Source organism: Podarcis cretensis (genome assembly GCF_951804945.1).
Source record: "Podarcis cretensis genome assembly, chromosome: 6".
NCBI lineage: Eukaryota > Metazoa > Chordata > Lepidosauria > Squamata > Lacertidae > Podarcis > Podarcis cretensis.
Window position 1 is genome coordinate 92828008 of NC_137175.1, and position 18866 is coordinate 92846873.

Genomic DNA, 18866 nt, shown 5'->3' on the forward strand with positions numbered 1-18866 from the left:
TGGAGCCCAGGCTGGCTCCTGTCACTGAACCCCAGGGGCCCTTCTCCTTCCCTGCTGTCGGCTGACCCCTGCACCACACTCAGCCCCACCCCCACCCCCGCTTCAGTCCTGTTATTTCCCCCGCTCAGAGAGGCACACAGGTCTTGTGAACAAGGGCTTCATGTTTTGCCTGCTTCCCCTCCTATAGGACAATTCACACAAACTTTTCCATCTGCATTAAAAAGTGTTTAAACCTTAAAATTCAAAATGTAACCCAATGGAAACACGCACCTTTGCCATTCAGATGATATCTGGCAGCTCAACATGCAAGAGGAGTTCAGTTGGAAGCTGAAATGTCAAGTTCTCCCTGCCTGTGGTGTTACATTTATGATGGCCCAGTCAGACACCATGGGAGAACAGACATCTCTGTGATGGAATGGGATCCAAAGGACTGTGACGTTCCCAACTTTTGGATTTCCACAGCAGAAAAACGTCTCATTTATGAAGTTTTCTTTGATAAACAGTTTCCTCAAACTGTGCAAATCTCTTTGTTTTGTTTCAGTGACTTCTTTTAGCTTGTATTACTGAGGCTGAGCCCAACTCTCTTTGAATGGCTTTGGGCAAATGTCTATCAGGGGTCAGCAAACTTTTTCAGCAGGAGGCCGGTCCACTGTCCCTCAGACCTTGTGGGGGGCCGGACTATATTTTGAATGAAAAATGAACGAATTCCTATGCCCCACAAATAACCCAGATATGCATTTTAAAGAAAAGCACACATTCTACTCATGTCAAAACACCAGGCAGGCCCCACAAATAACCCAGAGATGCATTTTAAATAAAAGGACACATTCTACTCATGAAAAAACACACTGATTCCTGGACTGTCCGTGGGCTGGATTTAGAAGGCAATTGGGCCGGGTCCGACCCCTGGGCCTTAGTTTGCCTACCCATGGTCTAGATCAGGAGTGGTTAACTACATCCCTGCCGCCCCTGGCCTTTGGCAACACTGAGTGGGGCTGATGAATACAACAACATCTGCTCCTCACTCCTGAGCAAACCTTCCCAAGTTTTTACTCTGAAGGTCTCCTGAGAAGGAAGAAGGACTAAGCAAGCCATCATCTAATGTTGTATTGTGTAAGGTGCTTGCACAATGTATTTTTGCATTTACCGGTATATATTGTACATGTTCAAAGCAGTGAGAGAAAATTCACACACACCACACATGGATGTCTGTCTTTGGAGACAATGGAGTGCGCCTCTGGAGGTGATGTCAAACTGCTAGGAAATCACAGTGCCTGAAAATGGTATCTCGCATCAGCTTATGATCCAGCCAAAGTTGGGAGATTTTTACTTCCGTTGATTCTAATGGAAGAGTTAAACCAGGCTTCCTCAACCTCGGCCCTCCAGATGTTTTGAGACTACAGTTCCCATCATCCCTGAACGCTGGTCCTGCTAGCTAGTGATCATGGGTGTTGTAGGCCAAAAACACCTGGAGGGCCGAGATTGAGGAAGCCCGAGTTAACCATTTCCTTCACTTTCTCATACTGGAAACAACGAGCCTTAAATAGGTTGTCCATTGCCTCTTAGCTTTCTAGGTGGACAGAAAAATAGTGGGGGTTTTTATGGTTGATCCAGCAACGGTTAAGAATGGTGATGTCTAATTGGTTTCCATGGGAGATTCAAAGCACACTTAACCCTCCCACTGATATTTACAGGGCTTTAAAATGCTCATGCTGATTCTCTTTAATTTGGAGGCGGCTACTTCTTTCTCATCCCAAAGACTGCATTCAGTCTTGGCCAACCCTCTGGGAAAGCACAGGAGCTGTAGTGTGGCTTCCCTTCTCTCTCTGACACCGCCCCCCCCCCACCTAAATTATAAACCCAGCATAAATAAAAATACTGAATTTTATTGTCTACCTTATGTAACTATTGAAATATGTGCATACTGAAATATGGAAGCAGCAAGAAGAAAATATGCAAAGCAAACAAACACAAGACCTGGCTCGTGGATGTAGGTTCATCATCATCTAGTGAGGCTTGCATATGTCAATGAACCATTGCGGGTGCAACAATACTACTATAAAGCTTTCCTAAGGAGCACAAAACCGTCCCTTGGAGCTGGTTTATTCATCAATTGCTGAGTGACCAAGTGATGGACAGAGAGCTTAATCAAACGTGTTTTATTCAAATTGATGCACAGCAATAGGAATAATGCATAGGATGTGCGCGTCTGAACCAAAACTGTTGCAACTGCAGGAAACTTTTTTTTTTTTTGGGTAACGTTCAGCAGAAGCTGAGCTGATGAGGCTGGACGTGCCCCGTTTCCTAAAGTGCTTCTGCAACCTCCCCCCCCCCCCATGCAAATGAGATTCTCCAGCAGGACCTTAAACTAATCCGCAGCAGTTAATTGGAAAAACAAATAAGCAGACCGTGTTGGGAGTCACCGCCTGCGTCCGCTTGGGCTTCCCAACTTTCGACCCGACGTTTGGAGAGAGGGGGGGGGGGGGGCGCGCGCAAAGCTTCAATCTTTATTGAAGAAAAAGCCTCTCGCGTGCGCTCTCTGGGATCAGATGCTTGCGAGCGGGTGGGGAAGTGGGTCTCTAAATCCGAGTGTGGGTTTGGTGAGTCTGGATTGGTAGGGGAAAGTGGGGTGGGGGTGGGGGTGGGGGTGGGGAGACAGAGAGCCTGCCCGGGGTGGGTGGAGGAAGGAGGTCTGTAAAACGTCAGAAACAGCACAAAGCCCTTGCCACGTAATTAGAGGCTCCTATTAAGTCTGGATCTGCCCTCCCCAGGGTCCCTCCAGCTCCCCCAGCCCCACCCACCCACATGCCAGGCTGAGCCTTTTGAAGTGCCAGAGAGCCGCTCGATCGGGAGAGGGAGGGGCGGGTGCGCAGCAAGCGAAAAAGAAACTCGCTCGAGCTCCCCAATCAGCCTCCTCCTCCTCCTCCTCTTCCTTCACCAGGCAGGCAGCAGAGAGAGAGAGGATCTGGAGTGGCGCTCCTGCGTCCGTCTGTCAGCCGGTCGGAGCACTCCATCTGCAAGACCTCAGCCCCTCCCGACGGCCCGCCTTCACTTCTAAGCGCGCCGTCGAAGGAGCGCGCCCAGTCAGGGAGACGCGAGAGGGTCGCGAGAGCCACCGGGAGTCCCATTGGAGGCGCCCTGCGATTCAGCAAGAGAAGGCACCCTTTGGATCGCCGGCCAGGTCCTGCCGCCTCCCGGGTTTGGGCCGCTTTGCGCGCTCCGTGTGGATTTTCCCCTCTGGAGTTTTACTCGACGGCGCTTCGGAGAACAGGCGGCAGCTGCTGCGGGGTTTGGGGGAACGTGCGTAGCCGGGGAGCCCCTTCAGGCTCTGCTCTTCTTCCTTGGCTCCCTTTCTCCTTTCTCTCCCCATCCCACCCCACCCCGTCTTTGGCCTGGGGGCCCAAAGCCATGACTTCCAGCTACGTGCACGTTCTGGAGAGGCAACCGGCCGTCCTGCCCACGCGTCTGGAGAGCCCCGGGAACCTCGACAGCCTCCAGGCGAAAAAGAACTTCTCTGTCAGCCACCTGTTGGATCTGGAGGAAGCCGGAGACTTGGTGGCAGCGCAGACCGACGAGGGCGTCGGGGAAAGCGGCCGCAGCCTCCTGGAATCGCCGGGCCTGACCAGCGGCAGCGACACGCAGCAGCAGGACGGTAAGTGGCGCGCCGCGAAGCAGCGGCTTCCTCCTGCCCAGGCTCTCGACTTGCGAGTCGCCGAGACTTGGATTGGTCTTTTCTGAAGGGTCAGCCCTCGCCTTCCCGGAGAGTAAGCCGGAGTGGGGAACTAGGACGGGTGTGAAATAGCCCTCTAAATAGACTTAGGCGCCTTCTAAACACACCCAGCGCTTTTTTTTAAAAAAAAAACAACAACTCCTCCCTGGGCCCTCGGTTTCTGAAAGTTATGTGCAAAGATAAACATGGGTAAAATAATAAGTAAAGTAAAATACACGGCGGAGGAATAATGTATGTTAATACAGGGGAAGATCTGTGCCATTAGTCAAAGCATGGTCGCATCACACCCAGAACCAAGCTTAACATTTATCAAACCGGTCCTACTCCGCTTTGTTCCGGACCCACTAATCCAGATCAGTGTAATTCATATTATCAGCCTCCCGTAGACGAATTGTCGGTGCAAATCAGAACCCCCACCGCCTCCTCTTACTACATTTTGTGTAAAGAGCAGGGAAGGTGAACACGTGCGGTTGAGGCGGGTCCTCTTCGGATGCCCGGGTTAACGAGATGCGTCGGGCAAAGAGGCAGACGGCAAAGGGAGCGACCACTGCCAGAGACCGGGAAGCGGGTCCCGGGAGCTGGCGAGGCCTCCGGTTGAGCTGTATCTAGGTGGTGTATCTCTGCGAGCATCTCTGCTGCCATCATAGGGTAGCAGGGGAAAAAACGTCGCTGCTCCGCGCAGGATCCACCAAAAAGTTCCGCTGCGCGAGTCTCGTTGAAACGAACAGCAGGGCAGATACGCGCGGTTTCCCCGGGGCTTGCTTACGCAGGAAAACTCCCTAGACCTGCTCCAGAGCTGAAATCCTGCGGACACTTTTTTGAGAAGAAGGTCCTGTTGATGTCAGCATCGGCTTCTGAGAAAGCAGGCGTGGGTTGTTGAGCCGTCCGTCGATCAAAGCCTCGCGCCCTCGCGTCTAATTCTCTAAGCGACTTTCCAACCCAGGGACGCGCACGCAAGCAAAACTGGGAGCTCCACAATCCCCATCCGGCGTCTTGCCTCCCGGAGAGGTTTCTGCGATTTGGATTTTAATTTTCCGCAGTCCAGGGTGTTCCAATCTTACCAGCGTCACTGCTCTGATTATTTTCAGTTCAGAAAGAGCACAGATTTCTGTTGTGTGTGTGCGTCTTAAGGACGTCTGTATAAAACGCACAATATAATAGTATAAATGCTTTTCAGTTCCCCCACCCACTGGTTGGAAGAGTTAGCTCTGGGACTTAGGGATCCTTCCATAACTGCAGAAGAACCAGCCGGCGATGCCCGTGTCTGAGCCAAGAAGATACTTAGCAGTCTGGTTTATTTTAAGCTAAATACAGGCACTCGTTTTAAAGATAACTGAAAGTAGCGTCATTTGGGAATCCTTCTGCATTAAGCTCCTTTTATCCTTCGGTCCCTCACTGGTCAAACACGTTTAAACACCACAAAACCCAAGGCCTAATTCTCACAAACAATAGCTAAACTGTGTTGGCCTTCAGCATGCCACCGGATTGAATACTCCTTCCGCAGGGAATTCTCCTAGTTCTCTAGGAATGGTAAGTTATTTTATAAAAGAGGAACAGTCAGTCACGTGGGGCCCCTCCTGCAAATTTGAAGTGGTACAGCCGAGACCCAGGCTCCCCTCCTCATCTGTTGTGGGGGGCGCGCGGGGAGGGGGAGGTAGCAGGTTGTGCATCTTTCCGAAAGAAAGAGGGCCTTGCAGAGTTTTCTAATATTGGGATCGATAAATAACCACAGCAACTGCTTAAGTCTGTCTCCAGGAATGAGTCTTGGGGAAAGATTGCTGGGCCAGTCTGGGAACAAGTGTTGGGCCAGCCACACCCAGGGGCTCTGTAGGGTGGCGTGCTAGGCAGGCTTACTCCGAAGCAAGTCCCGTAGAACTTAGCGGGACCCCCTTTGCTTTAAACCTTTGCATCAGGTACAGATTCTCAGGTGCGCCTTTTCTCCCCATCCTTCCGACGGGGCCTGACTCCCCATAGGCTGGAGGTTGCAGCCGGTTCCTAGGGATGTGGGTGACTTGGTCTGCGAGATCCAGCCGGCGTTCAAAGGCTTCCCGTCTCATTCATTGCAATGGAGGCAATGGGTCTCACAATTGCTCGGCTTGGACTGGAGTGTGTCCGTTGTTTGGTTGGTTTGTTGCATCTCATGCAATTTCCCCGAAGCTCTTTTTTTACTAAAAGCTTTTGGACTTTGCTTCGAGCTGCTATCCAAGCCTGATTATTTAGGAGTCCGGCTTCACTTGAAATAATTCGCTCCGGATTGCGAACTGTAGGAGCCGAGCGAGGATCGACGCTGTAGAACCCGCCCCACTTCCCACCCCCGGTCTCCGCCGGCCTATGCAGAATTCGCGCAGGGCGAAAAAGATCCCCTTTCCTTCGGACCCAGACTCTCACTCTGCCTAGTAAATCAAACGAGCTATTCCAGTATAATACAAGAAAAACAGGGCCGCAACAAGCTGCCTTCACAATGCAGACGCATTCCGATGTTATTCACTGGATTTAGGATCGCCTCGCTCTCTTCGATTCCGATCCAAGACACACTGGCTCATATTTGATCAGAATTGCTCACGTATCAAAATCGTCCCGAAATTTCTCGGGACCACCAATTTATAGCCAGTCTAATTTACAGCGGTTTAGGGCTAGGAGCAAGTCGGTTGGGTATACTGGTGAGTAAATACGTCGTGGATCGGAAACACGACCGAAGAGAGCCCTCAATCACTCAAGCCAAAGGACATCATCCGATTAAGACTGCTTTGGGAGCGCAGTCTTGAAACACGAACTCAGAGGTTAAGTCTCCCCTTTTTCAAATGCAGCTTGTCGAGGAAGAAAGATGCGTTCATGGGCGTAGCAAAGGGTGGGGGGGAACCTTAATCAATAAAAATCAATACAAATCTGAGGTTCTGCCCCCCCTAACAAAAGCCTGCCCCCCAATCCTGGCTACGCCCATGGATGCGTTAAGGGTTTTCTGCATCGGACTGGAGTTGCTCGTTGACTTCTCCAAACCACTTTATCTCGGGCTATTGGAGCCCACGCTCAGCCCAGAAGTAAAGGCCGTCCGACTTGCTAGCTCTAACCGGTTTCTAAAGCATTTCGCCCAGGTTCTAAGCACCTTCCGAGGAAGCCCGGATCTATTCCTTTGCATTTTAGGCCCGAGGAGTCATGTATCCGCTTCCTTGAAAACAAAACCTATTTGGAGACAGCGGGACGGACTTCCGAGTCGGCCTGCCTTTCATCTGCACGTGTGAAATCGGCCGTCGCACCAGCAAGCCATTGAAGCTGCGGGGTCCCTTCTTGGCTCCATCCGTAGCCAAACCTCCCTCGCTTGCCCCGCTCCTTTCACGCCAGAAGTTGCCGGAAGAGCTAAAGAAATCCCGCGAGTGCGTGTACAGGACTCCTGAGAAAGAGAAATGCGCTGAGGGACCTTGAGCTGCATGCTGAGCATCTTACCCGGGCAAATAATGCTTCTGTCGCGGAAAGGGCGCAGACCTTGGCGAGCATTTGGGGCGCGCTCTCCAATGGGCAATGGCGTTGGCCCCGAGTTCCCTGCTCATGGCGTGGAGCTGCCCAGCCAAAGGCCTGCCTCGGGGTCTGGCTGCAAGCGAGCTTAAATTCAGATTTTTCCCTCTCGTCCTCTTTTGGGGTCTAACCCCTAGGAAGTAAATGCGCTTGTGGGACTGACTTCCGAGGAAGCGCGCTCAGCCTGGTAGCCTTATAAGCACAGCGTCGCGGCTAAAAGGGGCGAAACAGCAAGTCATCCTTCCCCGAGGGTCTTCCGTAAAACGAGCCAGGCCCGGATTGCCCTTGGGAAGGTCAGCCTTGCGGGATTTCACCAGGCTGGGTACCAACGGGTTCCAATGTTTCTCAACCCTGACTCCCCAGCCGTTGCTGGACTGCAACTCCCATCATCCCTAGCTAACAGGAGGAATGCAGGTTCGAGTTCCTCAACTCCTCCGCTTTGGTTCGCTGCTCCCTTCCACAAGGGAGCCATCCGTTTTGGGGTGGAAATCGGGCCCGAATGGGTGGGGAAACACAGCTTCCAGCTTAGAGCTTTCCTCTTTGCGACAGGGAGCAGAGCTGTCCCGGGGTGCATTTTCAAGGGGGTGGCTTGAAGGTGGAGAAGGGGGTCCCTTGAAGGCGGAGAGGAGCCTTCTCCTCGGGACCCGACTCCTTCCTGTACCCGCCGAGGAAGAAAGAGTGCGGGCGGGAGAGTCAGGGCCTCCGGGAGTCTTTTCCCGGGGCCCTGAACCCTCTTCGGAGCTTCACGAGGGCTCTTGTAGAGTTGGACGGGACCAAGAGGGCCATGTAGCCCAACCCTCTGCGATGCAGGCGTCTCTTGGGTGTTCGCTGGTGCTGCTGGAGCGGAGAAGTGGCTCCGACGCGGGAGACAAGGCGCGCAATATTTACGCATTCCGTGTTCCCCTATAGCTGTGTCGTCCACCTACAAAAAATAACCACATGGGTGTGTTTTTTGCAGGGAAACCAGGGCGTGGTTGTTCTTGTTTTTAAAACAACAACAGCCACCTTGGCCACACTTTTACTCCCCCCCCCCAAGAAAAATCAAATGACTTTGCAATTGCAACTGTGAACCAGGCCGCTTTGGGGAGGCGAGAAATTTAAAGTGAGCAGTTGTCGAGCGGAGCTGGGAGCTCCCTGGCAGAAAGAAATGGAGGGATCGTGTTTACAGGCCGTCCTGGCCACGTCTACTAAGCTCTGCTGAATTCAGTGGGTGGGTGTGGGTTTACCCTCCGCGTCTTTCCCTTGCGTTCAAGCGCGCGGTGAACAGGAAACCCTCGCGCGCTTCCCTCGTTCGGGCAGTTTGTCTAAAACGGATTCTGCTTTGCACAGGGGAGCCGTTAACACGCGCGCACTTCTTGCGCCCGTCCAAGTCCCGGGCAGGCGATTCTCTCCCTTCATCACAATGACCGCCCCCCCTCCCCCGGCAATGCAGAAGGGGGCGCCGGGCTCGGAACTAACCCACAGAGCTCCTCCAAGAGCTGCCGGGGGCAGGGAGGAGACGGTGCTGCGTGCGTATGTCTTTAAAGCGTTTGGTTCTTTCTGAAATGTGCCTTTGCTCCAGGTCCCTCTGTAGGTGGGTTAGCCCGCTAGCGAAAGCTGACTCTGTCCGCCTTGGCCAAGAGCATAAAGAGAATATGAACGGGTGTCGGGCTGAGCTTCGTAGCTCCCTCCACCCTGAAAAGTTGTGGAGAGGGCGGGGAAGGGAGAGACAGCGAAGTTAATGAGAGGTAAGTTAATGAGAGAGTAAGTCTACATGACTTACTTTCATGTAGAAGTCCGGGAGACCTTTCCGGAAGACTTACTCACCAAAGAGATGTAAACTTCAATCCCCACAGAGTTTAATGACCTGGAAAATGCACAACTGGTTGTCCCCAAACATAAGATGCGGGGACCCCCCCCCCAAGCTGTTCGGTTTCATTAACCACTTTGGGCTGCAAGTTTTCCACTTGCGCAGATTTCGTCACGAGGCTGAGTTGGAAAATTAGCGAATTCCCAACTGTGGTGATAAAGAAGTTGTTGACAAACGACGCCTTCCTCTTAAAGAAACTGCCTGGTTTTGTGTCAACCGTCCGTTCAGTGCTCAATAATAGCTCTGCTTGAGGAAGGACCTTCCCTTCCCATTTTGTCTGACGAAGAATTCTGTCTTGCCCCAAAGCTTGCCTGCTCTCTCACCCTTGGTCGGATAAAAGAGAACGACCAGGCATATAAGTTTCGGGACTGACAGATAATCAATTTATCCGAGCTTATTTTATGTCCCTCGGGTGGCTGGGGTAGAGAACCCTGGTGCAACTACGCTGCGATTCAGTTGGGGGTGGAGTGCTGGGAGAGGGGGGCAAGTAAGCCCCCCTGCGTCTCAGCGCTCGCTGGGGGGCTTTGGGCAGGACATACAGAAGTGAAGGAAAGAACTTGCTTTTTCAGTGGTGCCTGATGAAAAATTCTGTCTAGTTCGAAAGCTTGCCTGTACTAGCATAATTGTGAGACTACAATGAGATGAGGCTACACCTTGGGTACAAATCCAAAGGAAGAGAACACATTTAGAGGGAACCCTCGAAATATAAAAGGCAACTCAAGGGCGATCTCCATAAATCTATCCACAATAGGAAAGGGGCCAGGAGGATACTGCAATTCGCAAGGGCTTCTTCTTTTATCATCTTAAGGGTCTAACAGTCTGCAGACAACGATCAGCGAGGTTTCTCACTCTGTTTTGTCCAAACGCTAGTCTCCTTTCCTCCCTCAGAAATCGAAACGTTATTGAGCATCCGGTTTGAAGAAGAGTTCTGTGTAACTCGGAAGTTTGCGCCTCGCCTTGTGAGCATAGGTTGGTCCTATTCAGGAAGTTATTCTACTGTGAATTTTGTTCTGAAGTGAGCTTAGTAAAGGGGAACTGGAAATGCAGCATGTCCTGTGATTTTTTTTATTTTTATTTTTTGGAGGGGGGGGGGTAGGGTCCCCGCAAGCAGTTAGGGCACGAAGCGAAATCATTTGATTCCAAAATGTCTCCTCGTGGCCCACGAATGTTTGGTTACCAGCTGGCCGTTACGGATGTTTCGAAAGTTTCTTTGCTGTCTGGTTAAATTTAGAGAGGATTTCCTGCCTTTTCTTCTCTTTTCTGAATGCCTGTGCAGCTGACATAACTAACCCCTAACGCATCAGCACCTAGATTGAAACATAAACGCAGCCTGAATTAAGCACCTCGAAATTCCACGTATTCCAACAGGGGACAGTTGCAGCCGATGCCTGCTTCCTTGCCAAGCAAGGTAAATAAAGGAGTTCCAATGGGGCTTCTCCCAAAGGAAAAACGGATAAGATTTTTGCCTTAAGCAGTTCTTTTAAAACGAGCGCGCCTTAAAAGTGCTTAAGCCTGGCTTGGGTCGCTCAGTTAGGCTTCGAATAAAACTTGACTACCTAAATTTGTTTGACAACGCCATCCATTTGAACCGGGCTTCCTTCGCGTTAAAACTACAGTAGTTCCTTGAAAGCCAGTGCCATTCATTCATCCGTGGGGCTGTCTACAAAGCCAATTGCTCCCACCTGAAAATTTATGAATGGCTTCGTTTCGCTTGGCATTGCGGCGGTCCCTTCCTCGGGAGGTTTCCAGTGGTCCAAGAGGCGCCTTCTCCTTTCAGAGGCCCTTCCAAGGCCGGGGCGTCTCTGTTGCGCCTCTGGGAGCGAAGGGACAGCGGGAGACGCCGCAGAGCCCACTCTCGCCCACGGCACGTGTGCGCTCCGCAGCCGCGCATTTCTCACTCAAGCACAGGAAAGGCAAGCGCTCCACGTCTACGCACGTTGTTCCTTTTCCAAAGGCGGATCAATGGGGACTCGCCTCCTTTGATTCCGACAGCCTAGGATTGCGAACAACGTGCGCTTTCAGGCGTGTAAGGGTCCCGGCGCCGCATAATCTTTCCAAATCAGGGACGCAGTCTTACCCTCTCGTTTTTTGTTTTTTTTTAAATGTCCGAAAAGCAATTGTGACTCTGGCTTCTTTTTTTAGCTTTTTAATGGGGGCGCGCCTCTAGAGTCCGATTCACAATGCAGTTAGCATGGGTGCTGGGATCCGAAAAAGTGAATTGGCACGGGTTCGGTGTCCAAAAGGGGAGAGGAGAAACTCCCTGCTTGGGGTCTTGTCCCGTGATGGTGGCGGTCATGTCAGCCTCTCCAGCTGTGTGCTCTCAAAGGCTTTCCTTCTTGAAATGTACGAATGAGGATTCACGTGCGTCAGCAGGAGAAGCTGTTGCAGAGAATAATAGACCCTACTCAGCTCCGCTTTATTTAAATACAGGTTAAGAACTTAATTCGTTCTGGAGGTCCGTTCTTAACCTGAAGCTGTTCTTAACCTGAGGTACAACTTTAGCTAATGGCGCCTCCCACTGCCGCCACACCGCTAGAGCACGATTTCTGTTCTCATCCTGAAGCAAAGTTCTTAACCCGGGGTACTATTTCTGGGTTAGCGGAGTCTGTAACCTGAAGCGTCTGTAACCCGAGGTACCACTGTATAAGAGAGATCCAGCCCGATCTTGTGAATTATTGCTCAAAAGAGTTGCGAGGGATCTAATCCTCTCGAGTTAACCCTTAACAAAGGGTTGCCGCTGAAGGCGCGCACGCCTGCGCGGAAACCTGTGGGTTTCTGCCTGCTTGCCTCGTTTGTGGGCAAGCGGACATGGGCAGGATCTAACTGCGCGCCCTTTGGACTGCTCCTTGTTGCCTCAAGGGAGATTTCCTTTTGAGGATGATCCGTGCATTGGATTGGGCTGTCAGTAAGAGCATTTGCGGCAGGGCTGCGATCTTGAATAAAATATTTTTTTTGGGGGGGGAGAGGTAAGCCCTGCCCCGCATAATCGATCACATGATGCGGCGCGCACACTGTTTGAATGGCAATGCCCATCAACTTTAGAAGGGCCTTGCTCCCTTAAATATTTCGGGGGGGGGACACGGGGGGTACAGACCCCTCGGTCCCTAGCAGTTGGCTCCTATGTGGCTAGTCCATTGTCTTCCTCATACGATGTGTCCCCGCCTTCGGATGGAAGAGGTATGGTTTCCGTTGTGAAGCACACAATTAACACGCTAATTAACACGTTTTTTTTCTCTGCTTCTAGAATCCCGATAACTCGGGGTGGGGCGGGAGGAAGGAGGGGGGAAGAGAGTGAATGGGATATTTTAAGCAGGGTAGATAATTATTTAAAATTACTCAGATCACATAATTTAAATTACTTTAATTATGACACTACCGCGACTACAGAAATAAACCGGGGTTTGCTTCTGCTGCTCTGCTGCGAAATATTTTTTGGGGGGAATAAAAACAGTGTTTTGTTTTTTAAAAGGATCACACGTTTTAAAGTAAAACCAGAGTAATAATAAAAATAATAACAATATGGGCATCTCTAACCTCCTACACGCTGGCTTGTGGGCCCTTGCTTTAAAAATGGTTTTTAAATATAAAAGCTAGCAAGCAAGTAGGAAGAGTGAGGCGGTGCCCCAGCGTCCATCCTGGCGGCCCCCAATGCTGAAGCGGGGTCCCTCTAGGTGGTGACTTGGGGTGAGTTTTTGGCTGTGGGGCCCTGGACTTTGCTGACCAGTAGCTTCCACCAGTAGCTTCCAGTTCACCTCATTCCTAATCTTTGGCTATGATGGCCGGTATTGTATTGCCATTCCAGACTGATGTTATTTTCGGGTGGGATCCAATTCACAAGCTGGTTTGGGGCTGTTGCACAGCAAACCGCTCCCCCCCCCCAACCAGACTTTTTATGATAGGGAAAGGAGCAGGAAAACGGTGTGAAGAGTGTGGGAAAACACTTGCTTTAACCCAGCACCATCTCACATTCTCCTCCCAGACAAATCAGGGCAAAAGCGCCATAAATAGGTCGTCTGGAAGCAGCACCCGCGGCTGCTGGTGGATTTATTCCGCTTTATTAGTTGTTCTGCGATGCTTCCCCAATACAGTGGTGCCTCAGGTTACATACGCTTCAGGTTACATACGCTTCAGGGTAAAGACTCCGCTAACCCAGAAATAGTGCTTCAGGTTAAGAACTTTGCTTCTGGATGAGAACAGAAATCGGGCTCCGGCGGCGCGGCAGCAGCGGGAGGCCCCATTAGCTAAAGTGGTGCTTCAGGTTAAGAACAGTTTCAGGTTAAGTACGGATCTCCGGAACGAATTAAGTACTTAACCCGAGGTACCACTGTACTACCATGTTTCAGCTGTGCGGAGAGGCTGCAGCGCAACAAAAGTGGGACGCACACAACGCCCCCCCCCCAAAAAAAAATCCCATTTGTGGTCTTGGAAAAGGATATTCTCTGATTGGAAACGTTTGCAGGCGGAAGCAGAATTGAAAGCAGGAGTTGTAGAACTTTACAGATAGCCTGCCCAGCAAAGATTGTCGCGATGGCGCGGTAAAAAAAAAAAAAGGTGTGTATGTGTGTGTGTGTGTGTGTGTGTGTGTGTGTGTGCATGCCTTGTATGGACCCTGGGACAGGTGGGAGCTGGAGGCCCCAGAAGGGTTTTCCACCCCTTTCCTAAACCCTCCACCCCTTTCCTAAACCCCCTGTTTAGCAGTCCCGGTGGCATAGTACTGAATCCCAAACATGGTGACCGTGGAGATGTTTTAAAATCGAAATTCCTTTGGAATCCTGAGTTGAATCGTATTATCTTATCATGTAGCGCACGTATTATACCTAGCAGTAAATTCTATTGTGTTCAATGGGAATTCTCTCTAGTTTAGTAAGCTTATTTCGGGCGGCAGTCTTAGGGCGCGTTCCCATTCCCGGCTTAAAAATGCAGCTAGGCCGGCCTCCCCCCCCCCCCCAAATTCGGATGTAAACCGGCTTTGGGGAGAACGCATGGGAACGCAGGATGTCCTCAGAAAGGACAAGATAGACAACGATCGTGGTTAGCTTCGTGCCTATCCGTTTCCCAAACCAGCGAGGGAAGCTCACTGAATGCGGACTAGGAGGGCTTGTGCGCACAGCGCGTTGGGAACTTTGGGAAGGAAGGATTAAAGCGCCTTTTTAAAGAAAAACAGCGACACAGAACATGTACTTCCGGGCTCAAAGACCTCAGCAATCCATAAAACACCAGTATTATTCTTCTCGCGCTACAGCCTGGGCAGGAGTGGGTGGGAAGAGGTATGAGCTAATGTGACGTTGTATCTGGGATTTTCCAGGGCCTCGATGGGTACCAAATGTGGTCTGACGCAAGATCGCCGACGTCTTATGAGCCCTAAGCATTATTCCTTTGAAAACGCAACGGGCCAACTCGATGTTCCAACATTATTATTGTCAACATGTTCGGAATAATCGCAGGGTCAGAATGGTCTCTGGGCATTCAGGCGCGCTCCTTCCCTCGATCCACTGCCAACTCCACGGCTCTGTGACTCTGCGGATCTTTCGCTCCTTTAGGAGAGGTAGATCCTCGAACCAGCCCGGCTCGCCGAGGCCTGATCCTGCTCTTGCGCATCTCCCTTCCGCGCAACGGCGTTTTGCGCGGGAGAACAGCCCATTCTGTAGGTTCACAATTGTTGTTGTTGTTGTTTAGTCGTTTAGTCGTGTCCGACTCTTCGTGACCCCATGGACCAGAGAACGCCAGGCACTCCTGTCCTCCACTGCCCCCCGCAGCTTGGTCAGACTCATGCTGGTAACCTCGAAAACACTATCCAACCATCTCGTCCTCTGTCGCCCCCTTCTCCTTGTTGCCCTCCATCTTTCCCAACATCAGGGTCTTCTCCAGGGAGTCTTCTCTTCTCATGAGGTGGCCAAAGTACTGGAGCCTCAGCTTCAGGATCTGTCCTTCCAGTGAGCACTCAGGGCTGATTTCCTTCAGAATGGAGAGGTTTGATCTTCTTGCAGTCCATGGGACTCTCAAGAGTCTCCTCCAGCACCATAATTCAAAAGCATCAATTCTTCGGCGATCAGCCTTCTTTATGGTCCAGCTCTCACTTCCATACATCACTACTGGAGGTTCACAATACAGAAGCACAAAAAAATAACATAACAAAAGCAATAAAAACACCCTACAATTAAAAAGCTTGTAGACGGTTTAATTAGCCAGAAGCCTGGGAGAAGAGTGTTTTTGCCGGTGAATCCCTTCTCCCGCTTTCCAACTTGTCGTTTGCTGGCCAAAAGAGACTTGGCCGCGCGAAGCGCTGCGCGCAAAGGAAACGCGCTCTCCAGCCCACTGTGAGGGGGCTTGGGGTGTGGATGGCGTCAAAGAGCAACGTTGGCGAAGCTGGACAGGTAAATCGAGGTCAACAATTAAAGAGCACACCCACCCACCACTCGCCGTAATAATTCTGATGTGGGGACAACCCGCTGAAAACGAGTGGGAGAAGCTTCTGAGAGTGGGTGGCCAAGAAGGATCTCTCAGCCGAGGGATTCCAAGCGGTTTTAGTCCCAGCTCCATGACGGCCATAGGCTACGCACCCAGAATCTTGGCAATAAAGGGACTTCATCTGCTCTCTCTCTCTCTCTCTCTCTCTCTCTCTCTCTGTGTGTGTGTGTGTGTTGGGGGGGGGTTGTTGTCACCTCAGAGATTGCTAAATAGGTTGGAATAAATGTGAGGCCGGTGGAATCACAGGGTTCTCTAGTCCAACCCCCTGAAGAAATCGCAATCTATGATAGATAGCCATCCATCCTCTGCTTCAAAGCCTCTGCGTCAGTTTTCTGCTTGCAGGACTATAATCCATCAAAGTTAGGCTGCAGTCCTAAAACCCCGCTTACCTGTAAGTCCCGTGGAATTCAAAAGCACTTACAGTGGTACTTCAGGTTACAGACGCTTCAGGTTACAGACTCCGCTAACCCAGAAATAGTACCTCGGGTTAAGAACTTTGCTTCAGGATGAGAACAGAAATCGCGCGGCGGCAGCGGGAGGCCCCCTTAGTTAAAGTGGTACCTCAGGTTAAGAACAGTTTCAGGTTAAGAACGGACCCCCGGAACGAATTAAGTTCTTAACCCGAGGTACCACTGTACTTCTGAAGAGACGAGGTTAGGATTTGAATTCTTTCCACCTCTGTGAAGCGTGTGCTTAAGGAAAAAACCTGTGAAGCGTGCTTAAGGGAAAGCTAGCAGCCATGGGAAGCTCTCAGTTAAGAGAATCATATCCTGCCCCTCCGCTGCTCTCCAGAAATGGAGAAGAAGCTCGAGATCGTGCTGCGCACTGTCAAGACGCGCGCAAATTATACCGAGTCCTTGTTCGGTACCTCGAGGACGGGCCGCCTGATCTCGGGCACGCTCGCCTGGCAGGAAGTGCCACGGGGCTCAGTGGACCGGACCTCCCTCACTCCCAGGGAAAGTGTCCATAGGAGGACTTGCAAGACCCAGTAGAACAGGCATAGGCAAACTCCGGCCCTCCAGATGTTTGGGACTACAATTCCCATCATCCCTAGCTAACAGGACCAGTGGTCAGGGATGATGGGAATTGTAGTCCCAAACATCTGGAGGGCCGGAGTTTGCCTATGCCTGCAGTAGAAACAGCAGTTCCTCTCCACTGGAACTTCCTCAACAGGCCATCTCCTGAAAGCTGACTGTGTTGGCTTCTCAGCCCAAGCAAGGGAAGCCGGTTAAAACGCAGCGGCTCCAGCCGTTCTTAAAATATAAAATAAAATCTGGATAAATTTTACAAGTCGGTTTTCCAAGGAGAATTTCGAAAGGCGGTGTTTCGCCAGTGCTCTTTTAATTTTTTTAAAAAGAAACGCGAACAGGTCGTCCTAGAAATGGTTGTTTTAAAAAATCCAGTGAAATCCAATGAAGCCACTATAATGTAATGGTGATATAAACCGATGCCATGTCAGTCAGAAGATGACAGCAAGAGATTCCTGCGTAAGGAAGGACTCGAGCGCTGTTGCTGCTTTAAAGAGAGATAATTTATTTGCAATTCGATTTTCACACCGTGGCCTCGCCACAAGCCTGTTAATGGAAATGAACGCAAAATGAACCCGACGGTCTGTGAGTCTGTGCTTCGTTCAAAGCGCAAACCATTTCCTCACCCCATTCCATTTGGAAATCCCATTCGTTTCACGTGGGTGGTGGCGTCCCCCAAATTCGCATCCTTTTGGCTTCTTGTGGCGCATCAAGGTCCTCAGCTGGATCAGATCGGAAGCCTCTTTTCCGGGACCACCAACCCCCATCTCCACTTAGTTTCCTGTTGTTGTTGTTGTTGTTGTTTAGTCGTTTAGTCGTGTCCGACTCTTCGTGACCGCATGGACCAGAACACGCCAGGCACTCCTGTCTTCCACTGCCTCCCACAGTTTGGTCAAACTCATGCTGGGAGCTTCGAGAACACTGTCCAACCATCTCGTCCTCTGTCGTCCCCTTCTCCTAGTGACCTCCATCTTTCCCAACATCAGGGTCTTTTCCAGGGAGTCTTCTCTTCTCATGAGGTGGCCAAAGTATTGGAGTCTCAGCTTCAGGATCTGTCCTTCCAGGGAGCACTCAGGGCTGATTTCCTTAAGAATGGATAGGTCTGATCTTCTTGCAGTCCATGGGACTCTCAAGAGTCTCCTCCAGCACCATAATTCAAAAACTTAAGTTTCCTAGGGTGGCTTAAAAAGCGAGGTCGTTATCTGGGCTTTTCCAGGTTCCCTCCGTGTCTCTTGCCAATTTGCCGATATATTGCAGGAGTTTGAAGTGTCTGGCAGCAAAATCCTAGAGATACAAGGCTGAATCCTAAGTACACTTACCAGGGAGTAAGTCCCACCAGATAAATGCCCTTAGGCGCTTCCAGAATTGACTTCATCGGGTTCCATGGTCATAAAGATCATATCAGTTGGACAGCCAATGTGAATTTTCTGCACGAGTGGCACATTGGCCCCGCGACCGTGGCTGCCCGGCCCGAGGCTGTGGGTGTCATGCAGTGTGTATGGCCTTGGCACCAAAATTTGTGGGTGCCCGACTCCCTTCATGGGGAATTTTGTGGGTGCTCGGGCACCCAGGGAGTGGGCACCTATGATTATCTGAACCACACAGGACCAACCACAAAGGACATGAAAGTCTCAGCTGTTTCAGTGGGAGAGTCAGCGCGCACCTCTTCTCCGATAAAGGCAACCGGTCTTAAAGAGACTTTAAAATGGGCTGGGTAATTCTAAAGAAGAGAGTAGGGGAATTTATTTACTTTGGAATGTTTGCACGTTTTTTAAAATTAAAAAAAATAATAATAGTCCGACCAAGTCAGGTTCATCATTTTTAGAATCACGTTTCCTGGAAATCAGTCAATGAAATCTGCTTCCTGGTACAGCTCTGTTCCCTAATAAGTTTACTTACAAGTAAACTTTGTTTGGCACCACAGCATTCGCGACACTGCTGAGAAATAAGTATGATTTCAGTAGAACCAATTTACTTCCAAGTAAGGCTGAAATTCTGTGCACATTTACTTGAAAGTAAACCTCGTTGAGCTCCGTGTGCAAGCACGCATAGGAGCGGGCGGCTTAATAGGATTGCTTCCTTAAACCGGTTATAAACGCTAAATCATAGCACGACCTATGCTGGGAAATCCCCACGGGCGTGGAGGTGTGCCGGAAAGGATTAGGGAGTGAGACAATCCTGCATCTTTGCAATCCGACAATCGACAATCGCTGTTTAGGAGGCAGTGCCACTGATGCAATCAGTATATGCGTAAATGTAGGGCAGGCGAGAAGCCCTCGCG

The 18866-nt window shown here is 50.8% G+C and overlaps 1 protein-coding gene across 4 annotated transcripts in view; it reads left to right on the forward strand.

Annotated features, from left to right (window-relative positions):
* Positions 1-2853: 2853 nt before the first annotated feature.
* The window catches only part of PRRX1 (paired related homeobox 1), an 84737-nt gene continuing 68724 nt past the window's right edge, over positions 2854-18866 (forward strand). For 3 of the 4 annotated variants that reach the window (XM_079981734.1, XM_079981736.1, XM_079981737.1), the window contains exon 1: positions 2942-3652. In XM_079981734.1, the coding sequence (XP_079837860.1) occupies positions 3409-3652 (244 nt within the window). In that variant the 5' untranslated portion in view covers positions 2942-3408. Of the gene's footprint in view, positions 3653-18866 lie in introns of all 4 variants that reach the window. The other variant, XM_079981735.1, reaches the window with a different exon arrangement.